Source organism: Panthera tigris, chromosome E2, assembly GCF_018350195.1.
Source record: "Panthera tigris isolate Pti1 chromosome E2, P.tigris_Pti1_mat1.1, whole genome shotgun sequence".
Lineage (NCBI taxonomy): Eukaryota > Metazoa > Chordata > Mammalia > Carnivora > Felidae > Panthera > Panthera tigris.
Window position 1 is genome coordinate 42,586,949 of NC_056674.1, and position 20,449 is coordinate 42,607,397.

Consider the following 20,449-nt stretch of genomic DNA (forward strand, 5'->3'; position numbering starts at 1 on the left):
GGATTGGGGGGAGCGGGCCCCACGTGCTCGTGACGCGGGGGCGGCCGGTAGGCGCGGCGGCGACGCGAGGCCGGCGGCCGTGCGGTGCCGGGAGGGCGGCTAGGCAGTCGGCAGGATGCTGTGCGCAGCACTACCGCTGCTCTGGCTGCCCCTGGCGGGGGCGGCCGCAACCGAAGAGCCCACCCGGGAGCCGGGGTCTCCCGGCGAGCCTCCTCCAGGGCTGGCGCTCTTCCGCTGGCAGTGGCACGAGGTGGAGGCGCCCTACCTGGTAGCCCTGTGGATCCTGGTGGCCAGCCTGGCCAAAATAGGTGAGTGCGTCTGTGGGAAAGCCAGGCCGGTGGCTGGCAGCGGACCCACCCCCACCCCCTAGTCGCCAGATCTGGGCCGGCTTCTTGCACAGTGCCAGGACTCAGGCTCCGATTCCACAAATCCGGGCTCTCACAGAGTTCCTGCGCCCTCTCTTGTGGCTCTGCCTCCTCCCCTTCGCGCGGGGGAGGTCTGAGGCTTTGCCTTCCCTAAGGGCTGCCTTTGCTCTCTCCAGCCTCATCCCTAGACTCCTTTGCCCTCTCTGCTCCCCTCTTACCCTTGCAGTAAACCCTTCGGTCTGGCCCCTCCTCCAGCAATCTCCAGCCTCCTAGAACCCTCTGTCAGCGACGAGGATGAGTGGGGACATTGAAGGGATAGCGTTCTCCGGAAAGCTCAGGCATCTTGGTCCTGAAGAAGCAGTCTTCCCAGGAGACCACGTCCAAGTGTCCACTTTCTTGGGATACTAGACTGTCAGTTTTTCTCTAGTCCCCTTCTGCTCCCCTATAGATGCACTGTTCTTTAGGTGTGCTTAGCGGCAGCCCCCCCCCCCCCCCCCCCCATAATTCAGATCTACATTCTTCCCACTTCAGGGGTAAAACAAACAAACAAAACAACAACAACAACAACAAAAACCCACCTTATTTATCAGGGCCTTGCTTACTATATGCTGCCTACACTGGGTGGTTTCGTACAGCCGACCTCCTTCTGTCTGCACAACTTGTGCTTCACATTGCTTACCTTGAATAGAGCTGCTTTTCCTTACTTCTGCCTCTGCCTCCCCACTTCTGAACAGCCAGTGGCCCCTCCTCCCACCAGAGACCCTCCTCCCTCTCCCTGTTCTGCAGGCTCTGCTCTGGGGGTGACTAATTATAGCTGAGCGTTGCTACTCACTCCCCAGCTATGCTGGCACAGCCTGTACTCCAGTCTCACCAATACAGTCTTCATGTAGGAATTACATAGCTTAGAATTTGCCCCTCTACTGCCCACCACCCCCCTACCAAGGGACTCTGTTGGTGGGGAGGAGTTGCTGGGCAGGGACAGAAGAACTTTCCACTCTGTTCTGTCAGCCCATTAATAATGGAAAGTGGGGGCTGAAATGCCTTCAGGGAGCCTACTTCTGCCTGAGAGCAGACTTTGGTGATGGGTTTTGGATTGCATTGTGGGGGCTGATGCATGCTGTGGAGGTGAGGATGGAATAGAGTCCCTGAAGGAGAGGAGAGGGAAACTAAAAGTAGGGAGGGATGTGTATGGGCAGATCTATGACTGAATTTGCCTTAGGGTCTGTCAGCAGTGAGAGTAAGGTGGGAGAAGCCTCAGATTTGGGAACCAAGAATTGGGTTTACTGAGGATCTATGGGTTGTAGGAAAGTTCTTGTCTTATTTAGGGTTTATAGTAATGACTGTAGTTTCCCCCATAATTGGATGCCAACTCCTCTGGGGGTAGGCAAAGATAGCCTCTTCAACAGCCACACACACACACACACACACACACACACACACACACACCACAAAAAACAAAAAACCTTCTCACAGAGGAGGGGAGAGATTGGAATACCTTCCCTCAGCTTTATTACTAGAAGGTTTGTTTTCTTTTGTTTTCCTTTTTATTCAACAAATATTTATATAGATCCCACTATGTACCAGGAACTGCCTGAAGCCCTTTGGATACAACTTCCAAAGGGCACTGTCTTGGCATTGGGTCTCACATAGGCTAACATGGAGGCTTCTTCACTACCTGCCACTCCAAGTATGGGGAGAGTTGTTCACTTGAGATCTCAGGGCCCAAGGGAGAGACAAAATGACTTATTTTAGTGGGGAAAGGTAGGAGTGGTGATAGTGCTAGAAACCCATTACAAGCTTCGTCTTCTTTTCCTGGGGGACAAGTCTGTCATTATTTTCCCCCGGTCATTTTTTTAAAGATTTTTTATTAAAAAATTATTTTTAATGTTTATTTACCATTGAGACAGAGACAGAGTGCGAGCGGAGGAGGGGTAGAGAGAGAGGGAGACACAGAATCCGAAGCAGGCTCCAGGCTACGAGCTGTCAGAACAGAGCCCACCGCGGGGCTCGAACCCACGAGCCGTGAGATCATGACTTGAGCCGAAGTTGGCCGCCCAACCAACTGAGCCACCAAGACACCCCTAAAGATTTTTTATTTTTAAGTAATCTCTGTACCCAACTTGAACTCACAACCCCAAGATTAAGAGTCACATGCTCCACCTACTCAACTGACCAGGTGTCCCTTCCTCAGAGTCATTTTTAATTAATATTTGTTGAGAACCTACTATATGTGTGATATCCTGGTGGGCACATTCACACTGTATCATTTTATACCCACCTTGTGTAATAGGTAGTTTTCTCATATTATAGGAGAAGAGATTGAAGTTCAGGTAAATTAGTTCGTGATCATACAATTAGAAAGCGACAGAGCCTGAAGAATGAGGGATCGTCTTACCGCTAAACCCAATGTTTTTCAACTACTGTTTCCTTAGTTGAGGCATTATAATGAAAAGCACATTGGGCTAGGAGGTCTACAGTGCTGTTAGGATGTATAATATGCATTATGGTCTAGTTAGGGAGGCAGGACTCAATAATATATTAGGTAACATTTATTGAGTGATTATGATAAAGCATTGGGCTAAGTGCTATTGAGTAGATTGCTTTATTTAAACATCACAACAATCCTATGAGATCACTACTGTTTTTATTCCTATTTTGCTGATGAGAAAACTGAAAGAGAGGTGAAGTTATGTGCTCTGAGGTCACAGAACTAGTAAATAGGGGAGGTAGTCTTCAAACCCAGGCAGCCTGGATCTAGAGGCCCTGATTTTTACAGCTATGTTATACACAGAAATATACCAAATAACATTTGCTGAGGCTCAAATAATGGTTACGGATAAGGGAGATCAGAGAAAGGTGAGATGCCCTGAGGATGAGAGTAGAGAGGAGGGGGCATTGCCAGAAATGGAAATAGCAAGCAAAGGCCTAGGTTACCATGACAGGAACACCAAGAAACAGACAACTCTAGCTGCAGTGGAGGGTTTATGGGCATGGAGGTTGGAGATTCTAGTAGTCCTGCATTTCTTTTCTCTTTCCTTGGTCTCGGGGTCAGGGTTCCTGTCCTTGGATAACCTTCTAAGAGTGGGAGGTTATAGGCCAGTGTATATGTGTTGTGCGCACGTGTGTGTATGTGTGTGTGTGTGTGTGTGTGTGTGTCCAATAAGCTGATGCATCCTGCCCTCTTCTTGCATTGTAGTGTTTCACTTGTCTCGGAAGGTGACATCACTGGTCCCTGAGAGCTGCCTGCTGATTTTGCTGGGACTGGTGCTTGGAGGCATTGTCTTGGCTGTGGCCAAGAAAGCTGAGTACCAGCTGGAGCCAGGCACGTTCTTCCTCTTCCTGCTGCCTCCTATTGTGCTGGACTCAGGCTATTTCATGCCTAGCCGGCTGTTCTTTGATAATTTGGGTGCCATCCTCACCTATGCTGTGGTGGGCACACTCTGGAATGCCTTCACAACAGGTGCTGCCCTCTGGGGCCTGCAGCAGGCTGGACTTGTGGGTGAGTGACCCTAGAACCTGGACCAACCCCCTTCTTCACCTCTGGAGATCCCATATTGGCAAGAGCCATGCCCTGAGAGTTCTTAGGTCCCTCCCACCTGGAGTGCAAGGCAATACTCCAGATGGGCCTACAGCCTTCATTTAGGTCTCTGCCAGTTGAGTCTGGGCTTCTGCAGCATGACAGCTGAGCAGAGGCCTGGCTCCCAGCTGTGTGTGGGCTGCTGAGGCTGAGAAGCCTGCATTACTACTGCTGCCTCCTGCCCTCTGTTACCACACTGCCATTTGCCAGCCTTGCTCCCTTGAGGCACAATTCACCATTCCTGCGAGGGCCAGCCATCCTGGCTCTGCCCAGGCCACATTAGGGTGGTTTTCTGTTATTATTATTTTTTTTATTAAGATCTATTTATTTATTATAATAATTTTTTAAGATTTTAGTTTTAAGTAATCTCTATATGCAACGTGGGGCTTGAACGTACAACCCCAAGATCAAGGGTTGCATGCTTTTCTGACTGAGCCAGCCAGACACCCCTTTAGATTTTTTTAAAAGTAATCTCTACACCCAGCATGGGGCTCAAACTCACAACCCTGAGATCAAGAGTCACATGCTCTTCTGATTGAGCCAGCCAGGTGCCTTTATTATTTTTGATAAATCCATATTATACATCCACAGAATGCAATACATTACCCTGGATATTATATCTTTACTTATCACATGGACTCTTTATAGCTACTCTATTGGGGTATAATTTGTCCCATTTAATAGATGAAGAAATAGAGGCCCTTAAACTCATTTGATAAAGGTTAGCAGGAGAGGTCTGTTTTACTGAGGTTCTTTGCCCTCAGACTGCCTTTCCTGCTCCCTTCTTCCTTATTTCCTGCACCAAAATCCATTCAACTCGGAATGTTGATAATTCAGACTTCTTCCGAGGTACAAAGAGAGGTTTGCAATTTCTACTTGAGGCCTCCTACCTGGTTTTCCTAATGGGTGAGTGAACTCTTTGGGGCAGGAAGGGAAGGGAGGACATCAGACCATAATAATAGTACCAATAATAGTTATAATAATAATCCTAATAATAGGTAATATCTATTAGGTACTTACTTTGTGTTAGACTCTGGCTAAATAAAGGACTTTTTGAGGTAGATACTGTTATTATTCACAATATATACATGAGGAAACAGGCTAACAGAGATTTTATGACATGTTCAAGATCTCCCAACTGTGGGTGCTTTTCCTACCATACTTAGCCCTCACAGATCGACAGCCCCTACCCCTTCTGCTGAGTATTCTGAGTGTCATATCCTTTAGGCTGAGAACCACAAGGGTGGGAGAAAGCACTATCTCCCTAATAAAGCCAGTCAGCAGCCAATTTCCACCTGCTGGTGGTTCTTATTACTGTAGCTGCAGATTTTATTGTCAGTGCCACCTTAACTTTTCAGGTTATGTAGAGCTTTCTTAGCCATCTCCTGGGTTGATTTTGCAGCAATCTCGTGAGGTAGGCAGATGAGGAGGCATGGCTTAAGAGAAGTCATGTGACAGTGACAGCACCAACATCACAGAGCTGGTAAGTGGCAAAGCCAGGCCCTAGGCTCAAGTGTCCTGACCTGCGGGCTGATGCTGTGTTCACCATCCCAAGTCCTCTCTGGGTATCCTTGTTTCCACAGTGGGGGTGGAGCCAGGGCTTGTCACAGGGAATGCTGTGGGAAACTGGATACCTCGCCAACTGCTGTCCCCCATCTATCCCTCAAAAGCCCCTCGAGTGCAGGCCAGCTTGCTGGACTTTCTGCTATTTGGGAGCCTCATCTCAGCGGTGGACCCTGTGGCTGTGCTGGCTGTCTTTGAGGAGGTGCATGTCAACGACACTCTCTTTATCATCGTCTTTGGCGAGTCCCTGCTCAATGATGCTGTCACCGTGGTGAGAGTGCTCAGCTGGCTGCCATTCCCTGACCCCTGTTGCCATGCTCTGACTATTTTGGGTGTCTGAGCATGCTCAGACCCTTCCCTGGGTTCCCTGGGTAAGAAATACAATCTCAGATTTCACCCTCTCCCAGTAGTCCCAGTTGAACCTTCCCCCTCCTTTCTCCTGACTCTCATCTTCTCACTCAGGTGCTGTACAAGGTCTGCAACTCCTTTGTGGAGATGGGCTCTGCCAATGTGCAGGCCACTGACTACCTGAAAGGAGTCGGTCAGTATTTTCCCGCTTTGGCTGGGTTGCTGAGTCCTGCCCCCTACTGCATCAGGACAGAGGAGGCTGTTGGGTTGCCTCATTCTCCTCTATAGAGAAATGGGGCCCTGAGAACCTGAGAAGGAGGGGCTTTCCTGGGATCCTGGCTCTGGGATCCTGACCCCTGGGAGTACAGTGGGCATTGTCCTCTACTCCCTGCCAGGCAGCAGTCTTATCCGCCCGGGTGGGGTCCAGGCCAGGGGTCACGCTGACAACCCACTCCTCCCCCAGCCTCCCTGTTTGTGGTCAGTCTGGGCGGGGCAGCCGTGGGCTTAGTCTTTGCCTTCCTCCTGGCCCTGACCACACGCTTCACCAAGCGGGTCCGCATCATCGAGCCGCTGCTGGTCTTCCTCCTCGCCTATGCAGCCTACCTCACTGCTGAAATGGCCTCTCTCTCTGCTATTCTTGCGTGAGTCCTGGGGGCCTTGCATGCAGGCAGCTGGGAGGGGGCATTGGAGATGGTTGCCCCTCACATGGACAGAAGCAAGACCCTAAGGAGGCAATAGGTTTCCCTGTGCCCTTGTGGTAGTGGGAGCCTCAAATTCCCCTGGGAAGACAGTAAACCTCACGTCATATTTCAGGATCTACCTCTAGAATTGCCCTGGGCACTGCAGAACCTAGTCTTCCTCTTCCTGAAGTGCTCTCTGGGGTATAGGCTGAGCTAGAAGTGGATCTCAAGGCCTGGTGCCACTGGCTCTAGTGGCTACAGTACTGCAAAAGGTGCCTAGAAAGGATGCTAGTCAGAGCATGTTTCTCCCACCTGCCTCTCCAGGAGGCACTGAATGGGAACTTGGAGACTTGGACCCTTTTCCTAAGAGCCCCACTAGTTGTTCTGAGACTGTCTCCATGCCTCCTTGGGCTTCAGCCCTGATGGTCTGACATCCTGTGATGGGCAACACCCCTCCTGCAGCACGCTTGAACCCCAGAGGCTGTGCTTCTGCAACCCCTCCTTACTTGTCCTGTCTGTCAATTCCTCTTCCAGGGTGACTATGTGTGGCCTAGGCTGTAAGAAGTACGTGGAGGCCAACATCTCCCATAAGTCACGCACGGCTGTCAAATACACAATGAAGACTCTAGCCAGCTGTGCTGAGACAGTCATCTTCATGCTGCTTGGCATCTCGGCTGTGGACTCTTCTAAGTGGGCCTGGGATTCTGGGCTGGTGCTGGGCACCCTCTTCTTCATCCTGTTCTTCCGAGCCCTCGGTATTGCCAGCACCCTCTGCTTTCCCACTCTACTTCCTGCCCTGCCCCAGCTCATCTCCTAGTCTGAGTCCATATCCTTGTCAATTCCTAAGCCTCCCCACTATTGTTCATCCTTCCTAGCCCCTGTCAGACCTTAGCCCAGATACTTGGTACCATCCACTCCTGGGTCCTCCACTACCAAAGCCCTGCTCCCACTGGCCTCCCTCCTGCTGTAGGCGTAGTCCTGCAGACGTGGGTGCTGAATCAGTTCCGGCTGGTCCCTCTGGACAAGATTGACCAGGTGGTGATGTCCTATGGGGGCCTGCGTGGGGCTGTGGCCTTCGCTCTCGTCATCCTACTGGACAAGACCAAGGTCCCTGCCAAGGACTACTTTGTGGCCACCACTATTGTGGTGGTCTTCTTCACAGTCATTGTGCAGGTGGGAGAGCCCATGAGGCTGGGTAGGGAGAAGGTCCAACAGGCCCTGGGGGAGGCATGGAGCCTTTGGGACAGGGGCTCTTCTTTCTATTGGGGGATACAGGGGCCTGACTTCTCAGACCTTGAGTGCAGTGAGGTGGAGGTACTGAAGCTGAGGCCTAATTATGGGGAAAGAAAGGCAGGGAACTGGATAGGGCAGGGCTCACCTGCTGCCTGTCCATAGGGCTTAACCATCAAGCCACTGGTCAAGTGGCTGAAGGTGAAGAGGAGTGAGCATCACAAACCCACCCTGAACCAGGAGCTGCATGAGCACGTGGGTACCAGAACCCCATCCCTCCACCTATACCTCTCTTCCTTCTATTTTAAGCAGAGTCCTGATCCAGTCCCCCTACCCACCCCCCTTCTAGACTTTTGACCACATTCTGGCTGCAGTGGAGGACGTTGTGGGGCACCATGGCTATCACTACTGGAGGGACAGGTGAGGGAGCTCCCCCAAGGCTCCTTCAGCAGCAGCAGACCCACCAGCCAGGGCAGCACTGGGGATGTGCCACACTTCTGAGAAGGGACACAGCCAGGCTTGGGCTGGGTGACCTCTGCCAGGAGCCCTTTCAGTGGCATCCCAGTACTCTCAGGATAAGACAAGTCTTCGCAGTGAGGCCTGCCTGGCCCTGTGTGGTCTGGCACCTTCCAGACTCCAGCCTCATCATGCTGTGCTCTGTCCTTGACTGTCTGCCTGCTAATTACATGGAACCTGGTTTAGAACCTCAGGACTCATTGTGCTCCCCTACCCTGCCATTGGGACCTTTGCACATATTCTGTGTATTAGAACATTTTCTTACCTTCTCACCTTCTTAACCACTGTTTCTCCTTCAGATCTCACTATAGGCATCAAGTCCCTAGGGAGGCATTCCCTGGCCTCGCTGACTAGGACGAATCCCTATCATACTCTATAATTATCCTTTGTAGTTCTTGTTATTGTTGCAATTCTGGTTATTTGTAATAACTTCAATTTAATGTCAGGCTTTCCTATAATGCTGTAAGTTCCATAAGGGTGGGGACTAGCTTCAATATTCTCCCTGGCTGAGAGGCCTATACCAAGAGAGCCAGGCTGATGCTGGCAGTGCCCCTACCTCATCTGAGGAAGGGCCAGCCAGCTGGGCCTTGGGGATGGGACTCAGGCCTGGGCCTGACATCTTCTGTAGGTGGGAACAGTTTGACAAGAAGTACCTGAGTCAGCTGCTGATGCGACGGTCAGCCTACCGCATCCGGGACCAGATCTGGGATGTGTACTATCGACTCAACATCCGGGATGCCATCAGCTTCGTGGACCAGGTGGGCCAGCAGCCAGTGGTGGGTAGCCAGCAGAGCAGGGCAGGAGGGAGTGACAAGCAGGTAGGACCTGAGCGGGGAGTTGGGAATTCCTAGCAGACTGGTAAAGTGGCACCTGCAGAAACCAGCCTGACCTGATGCTGAATTCAGAGTCTGGCAAGGAGTAGAGAAAGTTGAGAAACAGCTAGACTCTAGAGTCAGGAGATGCAGTTCAAGTCTTATCACTTACAGACTTGTGACCTTGGTTAAGTCCCTTATCCTCTCTCAGCCTGTTTCCTCTGTTGTAAGAAAGCAGGAATAAGAATACATATGTCACAGAATTTTGTGGATTCAATATGTAAAGTGCATAGCATAGTACCTAGATGATCAAAAGAACAGAATAAGTGTTAACTCTTGTTGTTTTTATTACCCTTTGACTGTCTGGGGTACCCTCAGTCTGCTTGCTTTCTGACCTCTGTCTTGGCCCCAGCAGGGAGGCCATATCTTGTCCTCCACAGGTCTCACTCTGCCCTCTATGCCCAGCCGCAATTCTATGGCAGAGACATCTGTCACGAACCTGTTGTAAGTCCTTGAACCCCCCTCCAATTCCTCAAGCTCCTCTCTCTTGGGCCCTCTCTCTGCATCCCTTCTGGGAAAGATTTGTGGGCACTTTTGCTTTTTGCCCTTCCCCTGGCCTGTGCCTCCTGGCCCCTCCTTAGCACACATGTTCCCTGCTTCCTGCAGGAGGGAGAGTGGCAGTGGAGCGTGTCTGGATCTGCAGGTGATTGACACAGTGCGCAGCGGCCGGGACCGTGAGGATGCTGTGATGCACCATCTGCTCTGTGGAGGCCTCTACAAGCCACGCCGCAGGGTGAGAGCAGGGAGGGTGTAAGAGTTCCAAAGGGGAGTGGAGGTGGGGGGCATTTGGGGGAGTGGTCTGGGGAGACCATGACTGCAGGCTCAAGAGGCAATTGGCACCAGCTAGTGAAGAGCTATAAGTGCCCAGTGGAAGAGCATGGGCATTATCTTGTAATAACATTTAGCTTTTTTTTTTTTTTTTTGGAAAGGGTTGGGCTGATATAAGCACTGTTTAAAGATATCTTCTTCTGGTAGCAGAGCATAGACCAAATTGGAGGGGCGAGGTGCGAGGCTGGGAGAGCCAGTTGGGAGGCTGGAGTGAAACACTGGATCAGAGTTGGGTGGTGGTAAAGGAGAGGAGCACATAGGATTGAGTGGTTGTCTTGAGGGGGAGAGGAGGGGATGGACTACAGAAGGCTTGATGGGGTCACAGGCAGAAACAGAAGTGCTGAGGAAGCCTGTGGGACCAGCTTAGTATGGGGAAGGCAGACATCTCTTGTAGGTAGTGTTAGTCTAATGCAGGTCAGGAAGCTCAGGCTGGAATGGTCCAACCCATTCAGGAAGGAATCTGTTGCAACCCCACAAGGGGGCAGCATGCCATTACCTTGAACTTTTCAGAAATGGGAAGGCAGCTGTTACCATTCCTGGCAGTTTTAACAGTCAAGATTGTTTCTACGGTTGAGACAGAACTGGCTTCCTTTAACTTGCTGGCACGGGTTATAATTTGACTCTCTGCAGCTCTGCAGAATAAGCCTTCAAAGGTTTCAAGACAGTTCATTTTCACACAGTCCTTCTTGCCCTCAGGCCAGCATCCCCTCTCCCTTGTCTCCCTATGTCTTCTCTGGTCATAAGAAACAAGGCCCTGAATGCAGCTCTAGATGTGGTTGACCACAGCAGGGCATAGAGGCTTTCTTACCTTTTTAGTTCTAGAACTTGCAAGTCTCTTCCCGATGTTCTGAATCCCTCCAGCTTTGTCTTACCACTCTGAGGCCCCAAAATGTCCTTACAATCAGGCATACTCCCATGTCTTCCTCAGTTAATGGCTATTCAACTCTGTCTCATCCAACCTGTGGGGGGTTTTGTTTCATTTTGTTTACTTTTTTCTTAAGGCACATCTCACTCACAAAACTAGACAGAATAAAATTACTGATTTATGCATTACTCAGCTCCCCTAATTATCAATGCATGGTTGATCTTGTTATATTCTGTACCTCTACCTCATCCCATCCACACTTTTTTACCTTAAAGCAAACTCCAGACATAGCATATCACCTCTAAATATTTCTTTTTTTTTTTTTCACCTCTAAATATTTCAATATGTATCTCTATGTGGCAAGAAGTCTACGTATACAATGTATGTATAAAATAGTAGTGTGATTATCGCTTATAACAAATAACAATAATTTCTTCTCACATGAAATATCCAGTCAGTATTCATAATCATCTTTTTTCCAGGTGGTTTGTTTAAATCAGGATCCAAATAAAGCCCACATTTTGCATTTGGTAAATATTTCTCTTTATTAAAGAAAAAAATCTCTAATACTTCCTTCTCCTTTTCTCCCACTTGCTATTTATTTATTGAAAAAACTGGATACTTTGTCTCAGGGAATTTCCCATTTTGTAGATTTTGCTAATTATATTCCAGTGGCGATGTTTAACATGTTCCTCCATCCCCTGTATTTCCTGGTACTTAAATCTAGAGGCCTGGTCAGATTCAGGAACATTCAGTAGGTGTGCTTTGTATTATGTATTGTATCACATCAGGTTGTACATAACGATTGGTTGTCTATGGATGTGTGTGCATAAGATTGGTCAATGGGTGCAGTTCAACCAGTTCTTATGTAATCAATTAGAAAACAAAACAAAACAAAACTGGAGTAAGACTGTGCTTATCCCCGTTAAATGTCATTTTATTTGATTTAGCCCATCAGTGCATCGTTTGGATCCCATGTTTGGCACCAAATATCTGTTCAGATTCACATCATGTGAAAATTTGCTAAGCCTGTTAACTTTATATTTATCCAAATCAACATAAAAAGTTGAATAGGATAGAGCTGAGGACAGAGCCCTGTGGCATGCTACTAAAGACTTTCCTCTAGACTGCCATGGATCAAGCATTTTTGGGTATGGTTACTCAACTAGTTCTGCCATAATTCTTCGTGTTCTTCACAGAAATGTTATCCGAGAGAGAGAGACAGATTGTTTAGTATGGAGTTACAAATATGAGATTATAGTTTCAGAGATAAGGGCTGGAAATAAACATAAACAGTCTTTATTGTCAGAGATTTCCTCACCTGGAAACATCAGAATCCCTTGGGGGAGCTTGCTAGACTACATATTCCTGGCTTTACCTCCTGGAGATTCTGATTTTGTAGTGTGGAATGGGACTAAGAATCTATGGCCTTAATAAATCGCCCAGGTGATTCATGCAGCTGGTGTGATGGCTGCATGATGTCTGTGACTGGGCTAGCTGAAGCTGGGGGAATGGAGAGTTCACTGCAGAGAGCTTTTGGAGGTGAGACATGAAGGCCAAGGACAACACTGTGAGAAATGCACATGGGAGAAAAGGAATGGGAACCAGCAAAGGAGAGGAGATGCGCAGTAGCAGATGGTGTCTTGGAGGCCTGGGCCAGAAGGACGGCTGGATGCTGCACAGAAGTCAGGCCAGTGCCTGACCAGAGATCATGCCATGGCATTGGTGACCAGGGAGAAAGCACTGTGGACTTGTGGACCCTGGAGTTGTATTTCTGGTATTTAAGAAAGTAATGGGTATAAGGGAAAGTATCAGAATCAAAGTATAAAAGTTTGGCAGCAAAAGGGAAGCAGTGGCCTTAATGAAAAGGCTTTCTTCAGGGGAGAATGGGCCAGGGGCATGCTTAAAAGCAGGGTGGTGGGCTGGTTGGCATGATGAGAGAAGGAGTGAAGGTGCTGGAGGGCCAGGAAATAGGAGGGAGCAGGGAGCTGATGGAGGCAGGGAGGAATGGGCTGAGCAAAGTGGAGGCCAGGGTTCAGGGTACGCCTGTGAGGGAGCTGGATTCCTGCACCCCCAGCAAAGAGGGATCCCTCTCGGTGATTAGGTGGGGGAAGGCAGATGGAAAACTTGAAGGCAGCTCTTAGAACTGGATTGGGGCAGCAGAAAATACAAGTTGTAAGAAAGGGTCGTGCTAGGGAGGTGAGCCCAGATAAGGTGATTTGGACCAGATGGCAGTACTTCTTTTTGGCAGTCTAGGTCGGTATGTAATGGGCTTGGTGTTTGTGAGAAAGAGTGGGAAGGAATAGATGATGGGAGTGGTCCTAAATTGGGTGCAGGTGGCTTTTGGGATCAAAAGAGTCCAGGGTGTCAGGAGAGATAGTTCTGGAAGTCCAAAGTTGTTGCAGAAATGGCTGGCTGGAGAGTTTCTCGTAGAGGGAGAATCCTATATAGCTGGATAGGGGTGTGTGGGCCAGGCACAGGGACCAGGCTCCTTAAATGGAAGGGCAAAGAAGGAAATGTCCCCCACAGTCTCATTGCAGCCCCAAGGGACAAGATACAGGGTCCCCTGCCTCTTATTACCTCATATCAGAGAAAATTGGGGAAGGGTAGTGTGGAGGATAGGGACAGCCAGATTTGGGGGGATAGGTTAAGTGATAAAGGGAAGTTATTCCCCCAGTGAACTGAGAATGCAGAGTGTCTGGCTGGGTTCCTTTTGTACTTTTTGTTTTTTTAATCCATGGCTAGTTCTGGAAAAATGGGGCTGGGAGGGTCTATCGTGCACATGGTGCTATGGCCTGGTCTCCTGTGGGAGGCCAAGGCTCCTGGCCTCATGGCAGGGTGGGCCTGTCATTGCCAGTACAAAGCCAGCTGCAGCCGCCACTTCATCTCAGAGGATGCACAGGAACGGCAGGACAAGGAGGTCTTCCAGCAGAACATGAAACGGCGGCTGGAGTCCTTTAAGTCCACCAAGCACAACATCTGCTTCACCAAGAGCAAGCCACGACCTCGCAAGACCAGTCGCAAGAAGGCATGTGCTTTCTCTGGGACTTCTGTTTGGGGCTGGAGGCTGATGGCACATAGTTTTGAGCTCTCAAGTATTGGAATCCAGCCCAGGGGAACCCCTAGTTGGTTAACCCTCAGGGTCTTGGTGGCTGCAATAGTTTGGGTTCCCTTTTGTATCTTCCTAGAGTCCCAGAAGGGTAAGGTGAGCCCTTTTGAGGGAGATCTGCGTCTTGCTTTGTGGTCACATCCTGGGAGGCAGCAGGACCTCCTACCAGAAGTGACCCAGCATGAGAAAGGCAGGTTCCTGAGGTCAGGGGGAGGAGGCGCTCCAAGAGTGCCTAATTCAGCCCAGGGTGAGGCATCCAGAGCCCTTGCTGGGGCATAGGTTACTTAGACTCTACAGTTGTCTGGGGGGCCAAGGGCTGATGGAACCACTGGGATTGATACAGATTCCCTCCCCAACTGTGTCAGGAAGACCCTACCAGACAACAGGGTTGGGATTTTGAGCCAGGGCCAGAGACTTAGGGTTTTTTTTTTTTTTCTTGGTCCTCAGAAGGATGGTTTAGCTAACACTGAGGCCACAAATGGGAAACCTCCTCGAAACCTGAGCGTTCAGGACACAGGCAAGCAGGGAGTGGGGGTGGGGGGAGCTGAGGATGGGGTGGGGGGCAGAGGCCCATCAGCCAAAACCTGGAGGATCTCCTCTGTGCTACATTCAGTGCCATGGACTGAGACTCCTTCCCTCAGGGACCTCTTGGGCTTACCTGATTTCAAAGCTGGACATGTTCTAAGCAGTTCTTAATTTGTGACAGGAGGTATCTAGTATATAACTACAGGTTAGAGGCCTTAAGGACAGGGAGAAGGTGTCATGGAGAAGGGGGGAGCTTGAAGGATGGGTCACCCATGGGGCCCAGTGTCCTGCCTACAAAACCAGGAGTTTTTTGGATGAGCTGAGCATTGATGGGTCTTCCAGCTCTCCTGATGCTCATGTTTTCAGTTGATGATGGGGCTTCAGGGCTGAGAGAAGATGATGGAGGAGCTAGAAAGTATGACTTCCCTCCTGGCTTCCTCTGAGGACTCTGCTGTCTCTGGTGGCCTCCTAGGGCTCTGTAGCCCCACTTAGCTTCCTCTTCAGCCCCAACCCACTAGTCCAGTGCTGAAAGAGCCAGAAGATAAGGTGGGGAGGCTCTGCCAGCCGTGGGCTCTGCCTGGGTGGACAGGGAGCTGGTTTGGCGTCATGCAGTACCAAGAGGCAGCTGCTGGGCTGGCCACCCCCACTCAGCTCTTGTCCCTGTCCAGCTGCTGTGATCTTAACTGTGGAGTCTGAGGAGGAGGAAGAGAGTGACAGTTCGGAGACAGAGAAGGAGGACGACGAGGGGATCATCTTTGTGGCTCGGGCCACCAGTGAGGTTCTCCAAGAGGTCAAGGTCTCAGGTAATGGCTTCCTCCCAGCCCCCCACCCCCACCTGGGGCAAGCGGGAGCTGTGCAGCTGCCTTCTTCCCTCTTCACGCATGGCCTTTCCTCCAGACAACTCCCTTTTCCTACTCATTTCTTTACCAACCAGCATTTCCTGAGCATCTCCTTTATATCAGGAATCTGACATACCTGATCTAATTCAATCCTCACAATAACCAAGGTGGGGAAACTGAGTTCGTAGAGAAAAAAGGGACTTAGGATTTGTCCAGCAACCCACAGCAGAACTGGAATTTGAACCGGACCCATCTGACTCCCAAAACCTACACCTTTTTCACTGCCTCATTGCCTCCCTTTACAGTCTAGCTAGGAATATGAGGTGACAAGCAAACCTAACACCAGGCTCTGTTGTGACTCATGCTCAGCACACCTGCCCTCAGGTAGAGAGCACCTGGTGAAAGTGGCTGCCTGACCTGGGGGAGGAGCCTGAATTCATCAAAATGGCATTACAGCAGATAAAAAACAATACATACATTTTTCCATATGTGGAGACCTAACTTACTCATATCATTGCTAGTTGGCTCCAGCATCCTCAAGTGTCGTTTTAAAATGTCTTCTTATAGGAAATAACAAAATATATAATAGACAGAATCACAAAGTTAACTGCCTATTACCCTGCTTCAATAATTACCTACTCCTAACCAATCTTATTTCATCTCTCCCCTCACCTATGCCCCTCTCTTCACTGGGTTCTTTTGAAGCAAATCTCAAATATATCACCTTGTCAATAAATACTTAAGCATGCATCTTTAAAAGATAGGGATTCTTCTTAAAAAATACAACTGCAGTACTATTATTATATCTAAAGTCCCTGTCATCAAATATCCAGCGTTCAAATTTCCCTGATTGTCTTAATATTCTTTTTTTTTACAGTAGGTTTGTTAAAATAAAAATCCAGATAAGGCCCTCACATGACATTTGGTTGATAAGTCTCTTTTAACCTACAGCAATGGTTCTCAAGGGGGTGGTAGTGGAGTGATTTTGCCCACAGGGGACATCTGGCAATATCTGGAGACATTTTTGGTTGCCACAGCTGAAGAGGTGCACTTGCATGTAGTGGGTAGAAGCCAGGGATGCTGCTACATACCCTGTGATACACAGGACAGCCCTACAACAAAGTATCTGTGTTCCATCTTGTCAGTGGTGTCAAGGTTGAAAAGCCCTGATTTACAGGTCCCCATACCTCCTTTTTCCCCTTCCAATGTATTTATTCATTATTACCTTTTTTTTTAAAATTTTTTTTAACGTTTATTTATTTTTGAGACAGAGAGAGATAGAGCATGAACGGGGGAGGGTCAGAGAGAGAGGGAGACACAGAATCTGAAACAGGCTCCAGGCTCTGAACTGTCAGCACGGAGCCTGACGCGGGGCTCGAACCCACGAACTGCGAGATCTTGACCTGAGCTGAGGTCGGACGCTTAGCCGACTGAGCCACCCAGGCGCCCCATTATTACCTTTTTAAAAGCTCTTCTTAAAAAATATTTATTTATTTATTTATTTATTTATTTATTTATTTATTTATTTTGAGAGAGACAATATGCACGCACGTGAGCAGTGGAGGGGCAGAGAGAGAGAGAAAGGGAGAGGCAGAATCCCAGACAGGCTCCGCGTTACAGCACAGACCCCATCACAGGGATTGGTCCCACAACTGTGAGATCATGACCTGAGCCAAAATCAAGAGTCAGATGCTCAACCGACGAGCCACCTAGGTGTCCCTCCAATGTATTTATTGAAATAATCTGGTTATTTGTCCCACAGTCTTTCCTTGTCTGGATTTTGCTGATTGCATCCCCAAAGCATCATTTAATATGTTCCACCATGCCTTTTATTTCCTTTAAACCAGCAATTAAATCTAGATCAGATTTCAGTTTAGATGTTTTGGTAAGAATACTTACTTGAGAGGTAGCAATGGTGTAGTTTGTATCACATCAGGAAACACATCCCATATCACTGTTTCTCTTTTGTGAGGTTAATATTGATCATTGGGTTCAGATGTTAGCCCCGTCCATTATGAAGTTCGCCATCAGTGTTTCACCAGTCTTAGCAGTCACTGATGATCATTGCTAGATCCAACATTTCATCCAGGGTTGTACAGTGGTCATTTTCTACATTGTTTTTTCGTCTGCGTTACTAGCAATTCTTCTATTAAAAAAACTTCTCGTCAATGACTTTGTTACTTTGAGGTACAGTTCATACTGGAATAGATAAATGCTTGATTTTATTCCTTTCACTAATCGGTTTTCAAACCAGTGAAGCATCCTCCAAAGGTGAAGACTGAATTCTTTTGCTGTTTTAGTTTGGTCGTTGTTGTGAAAATGTAATATTCCAGGTCTTTTAAGAGAGGTAGTTTTACTTCCAATCACAGCATCAATACATTTCATACTGTACTTGACTGCTCAGGACTTTATCAATGAGCAGGTATGTATGTGCACCTGTTATACGCAAGGCATCGTGCTTGACTTGGAGAGCAGGGGGCGGTAGGTGTCCAGGGGTTTCTCTTTCCCAGGTTTCCTCTTTCAGAACCTCCAACTTCCTGCCATGCAGTGGCCCAGTCTTCCATCCTGGCTGCCAGCAGTCCTGGGACTCCTGGCTCAGGTCCCCTTTGTGGCACAGTGTTAGCCTACTATTGGGTTTGCATGAGCTCACACTCCTGGGCTCTGTCCCACCAAAGGGCTGTTATGGGTGCTCAGGCAGGGTGTCCAGCACCAAAGCCTTTGGTGTAGAGCCTTGAGATATTCCTCACCCTCACTGCTGTCTCCTCTGGGATGGGTCTGGCAGGATATGGTTTCTTATGCCAGTGCTGCAAGTCGGTGAGGGCTGATCGCAGATGGGCTTTTTTCCTGCCTGGCTCTTGCTTTCTCTTGCTTTAGTTATTTTCATTTGTTTAGTCAGTATTTGCCAAGCAACTACTATGTGCCTAGGCCTGTTCTAGGTGCTGAGGATACCATGAGAGCAAAACCAGCTGTAGTGCTTTCCCTCGGCAAGGCATTCATCAACTAATTACACAAATGGATGTAATAGGGCAAATGTGGAATGAATTTATTTATGAAAATGCAGTTATACTTGAGAAGGATTCCAATGTGTTACTAATGAGTTCGTGTGTATTCTCTGTCCCTAGGGAGCCTTGAGGTGTGCCCAAGCCCACGCATCATCCCCCCCTCCCCAACCTGTGCAGAGAAGGAGCTACCCTGGAAGAGTGGGCAGGGAGATCTGGCAGTCTACGTGTCCTCGGAAACCACCAAGATTGTGCCTGTGGACATGCAGACAGGCTGGAACCAAAGCATCTCATCCCTGGAGAGCCTGGCATCCCCACCCTGTACCCAAGCCCCAACTGTGACCCGCTTGCCTCCTTGCCCACTGGCTGCTGAAGAGCCTCAGCACCCTTTCAACCTGCCGTATGATCCACGCCCTAGCTTCGCCTTTCCCCCAAGCCTAGCCAAAGCTGGCCGCTCTCGCAGTGAAAGCAGCGCTGACATCCCCCAGCAGCAGGAGCTACAGCCCCTCATGGGATATGAGGACCGCACCCATCTTAGTCCAGGCACAGCCAACTCCCACTGGTGCATCCAGTTCAACAAAGGTAGCCGGCTGTAGCCCAAGACTCAAGGAGGAGTAGGAGGCTGGATCCCCCATGGGAAGTCTTCCCTGGGCAATAGGCAGAGGCAGAGGAGCCCACTTAGCCTGACAGGGGGCCAGAGGAGCCTGAACTAGCAACTGGGCTTCCTTGTGGCAGGTCAGAAGGGTGTTGGGCTGGTCCTCACAGGGGCACTTTCACTACCCTCCCTGCTCCTAATTCCTGCCATCGTCCCTTTCACTAAGGCCCTTACCCTGGCTAAAGACCCAGTCCAGAGCTTCTAGGAGCTAGGCCCACCCACTTGGGAAGCTGATGCTCTTTCCCCAGTGGACCCCCCGGGAGTCACTCTAGGCAGCTGTTCCTGCCCCCAAAGCAAGGCATCATTCCACAGCTAATGCTGGCCTTTCCTGCCCTTCACTCACCCCAGCACCAGCTCAAGGACAGCACCCTGGCAATGAGGCTCCTTGAAGGGCTGGTCCTCAGAGGCACTGGGGTGGGAGGTGGAGCAGGTCTCAACCTTAGGCTTTGTTACCTGTTGGGTCAGCTACCTATAGCCAATTTTTGAGGGGCAGTGGGAATCTGTGTCCAATTCTTGCTTTATCTCCTACACTTTGCTGACATTTATTGGGGCCATAGTTCTTTCTTTTACAGGATCAAGGCCACAGGGCTGGGCCTCGCTTCAGATCAGGGCTGTTTCTTGGCAGGGGTCACTCTGAAGATATGCTGCTCTGCATCCAAGTCTGGAACTTTCAGATCCCTGGGTCTATATTTTCTAAGGAGGGGAGATAGTGGCCTCTGGGACACTACCACCTTGACATTCCCCAAATAGGAAAAAAGCCAGGTATTCCAGGGCCACCACTCCACTGCTCTGGGGGCTGGGATGCCTGGCTGAAGTAATAAGGGGGCTGTCTGGGTGGCAGGTAACTTTCCTGGGGTTAGTACCTGCTTTGTGTCTTGTATCTTGAACCTGAGACACATTAAATATCTCTCAGATGGATGGGTGTCCTGTGTCCATGGGGGGGGTGGCTCTAGGGGTGGGGGGGGGAGCAACTGGGGTATCTAGTGAGGGAAGCAGAAACTTGCAACTGCCTGCCTTGGGGCTTCTAGGATAGAGCATGGAGGGGGATCCTGGGAAGGACTGTTAGGCGTGCTGGCCCTCTTCCTTTCTCCTTCCTCCCTTCCCAATATGGTCCCCTGAGCAGGGGGCCTGCAGTAGTAGTCCAGGGATCACTGTATGGGCACAGGGTCACAGAAAATGGGGAGACCAGCAGGGAAAGAGACCCCAGAAGATAGATCCCCAGGTACCCAAAGATGCAGCCACTACATACTGGGACCAGATAAGCCTTCCTTGAAAACCTGGAGGCAGGTGTAGGACAAATAAACAGAAATACTCTGCACATGGCAGATGGGAGGCCAATATCCAGGGAGGTGGTTACTCTATGAGTTTACACTACAAATTAGGTAGTGTGGGGTCCAGAAACATCTAGGAACAGAAAGGAGACCCTTAGGTAGTATCAGTCCCAAATTTAATTTCCACTGTGTCTGAAGAACTTTTAA

General features: G+C 49.4%; 1 protein-coding gene across 4 annotated transcripts; it reads left to right on the top strand.

Moving 5' to 3' along the window:
- The first annotated feature begins 115 nt into the window (after positions 1 to 115).
- On the top strand, positions 116 to 19,677 carry SLC9A5 (solute carrier family 9 member A5). 4 transcript variants are annotated; one of them, XM_042968473.1, is made up of 17 exons: positions 116 to 308; positions 3,562 to 3,864; positions 5,613 to 5,776; positions 5,968 to 6,046; positions 6,317 to 6,494; positions 7,068 to 7,288; positions 7,504 to 7,706; positions 7,929 to 8,018; positions 8,113 to 8,183; positions 8,908 to 9,037; positions 9,507 to 9,595; positions 9,758 to 9,884; positions 11,327 to 11,374; positions 13,702 to 13,872; positions 14,401 to 14,470; positions 15,147 to 15,281; positions 18,440 to 19,621. In XM_042968473.1, the coding sequence occupies exons 1-17, from the start codon at positions 116 to 118 to the stop codon at positions 18,910 to 18,912; spliced, it is 2,745 nt and encodes a 914-aa protein (XP_042824407.1). In that variant the 3' UTR covers positions 18,913 to 19,621. The 4 variants fall into 4 exon arrangements, 3 of the variants coding, with proteins under 3 accessions (XP_042824407.1, XP_042824408.1, XP_042824406.1); XM_042968474.1 differs by lacking the exon at positions 11,327 to 11,374; XR_006211726.1 differs by lacking the exons at positions 116 to 308; positions 3,562 to 3,864 and having other exon boundaries at positions 5,700 to 5,776; positions 18,440 to 19,051; positions 19,597 to 19,677.
- The last annotated feature ends 772 nt before the right edge of the window (positions 19,678 to 20,449 follow it).

Excerpts from the sequence above, each read along its gene's own strand:
- SLC9A5 (XM_042968473.1), top strand. The coding sequence starts at position 116 with ATGCTGTGCGCAGCACTACCGCTGCTCTGGCTGCCCCTGGCGGGGGCG. Across the intron at positions 3,865-5,612 it reads GCAGCAGGCTGGACTTGTGG|CCCCTCGAGTGCAGGCCAGC; the intron begins GTGAGTGACCCT and ends ATCCCTCAAAAG. Across the intron at positions 7,707-7,928 it reads TCTTCACAGTCATTGTGCAG|GGCTTAACCATCAAGCCACT; the intron begins GTGGGAGAGCCC and ends GCCTGTCCATAG.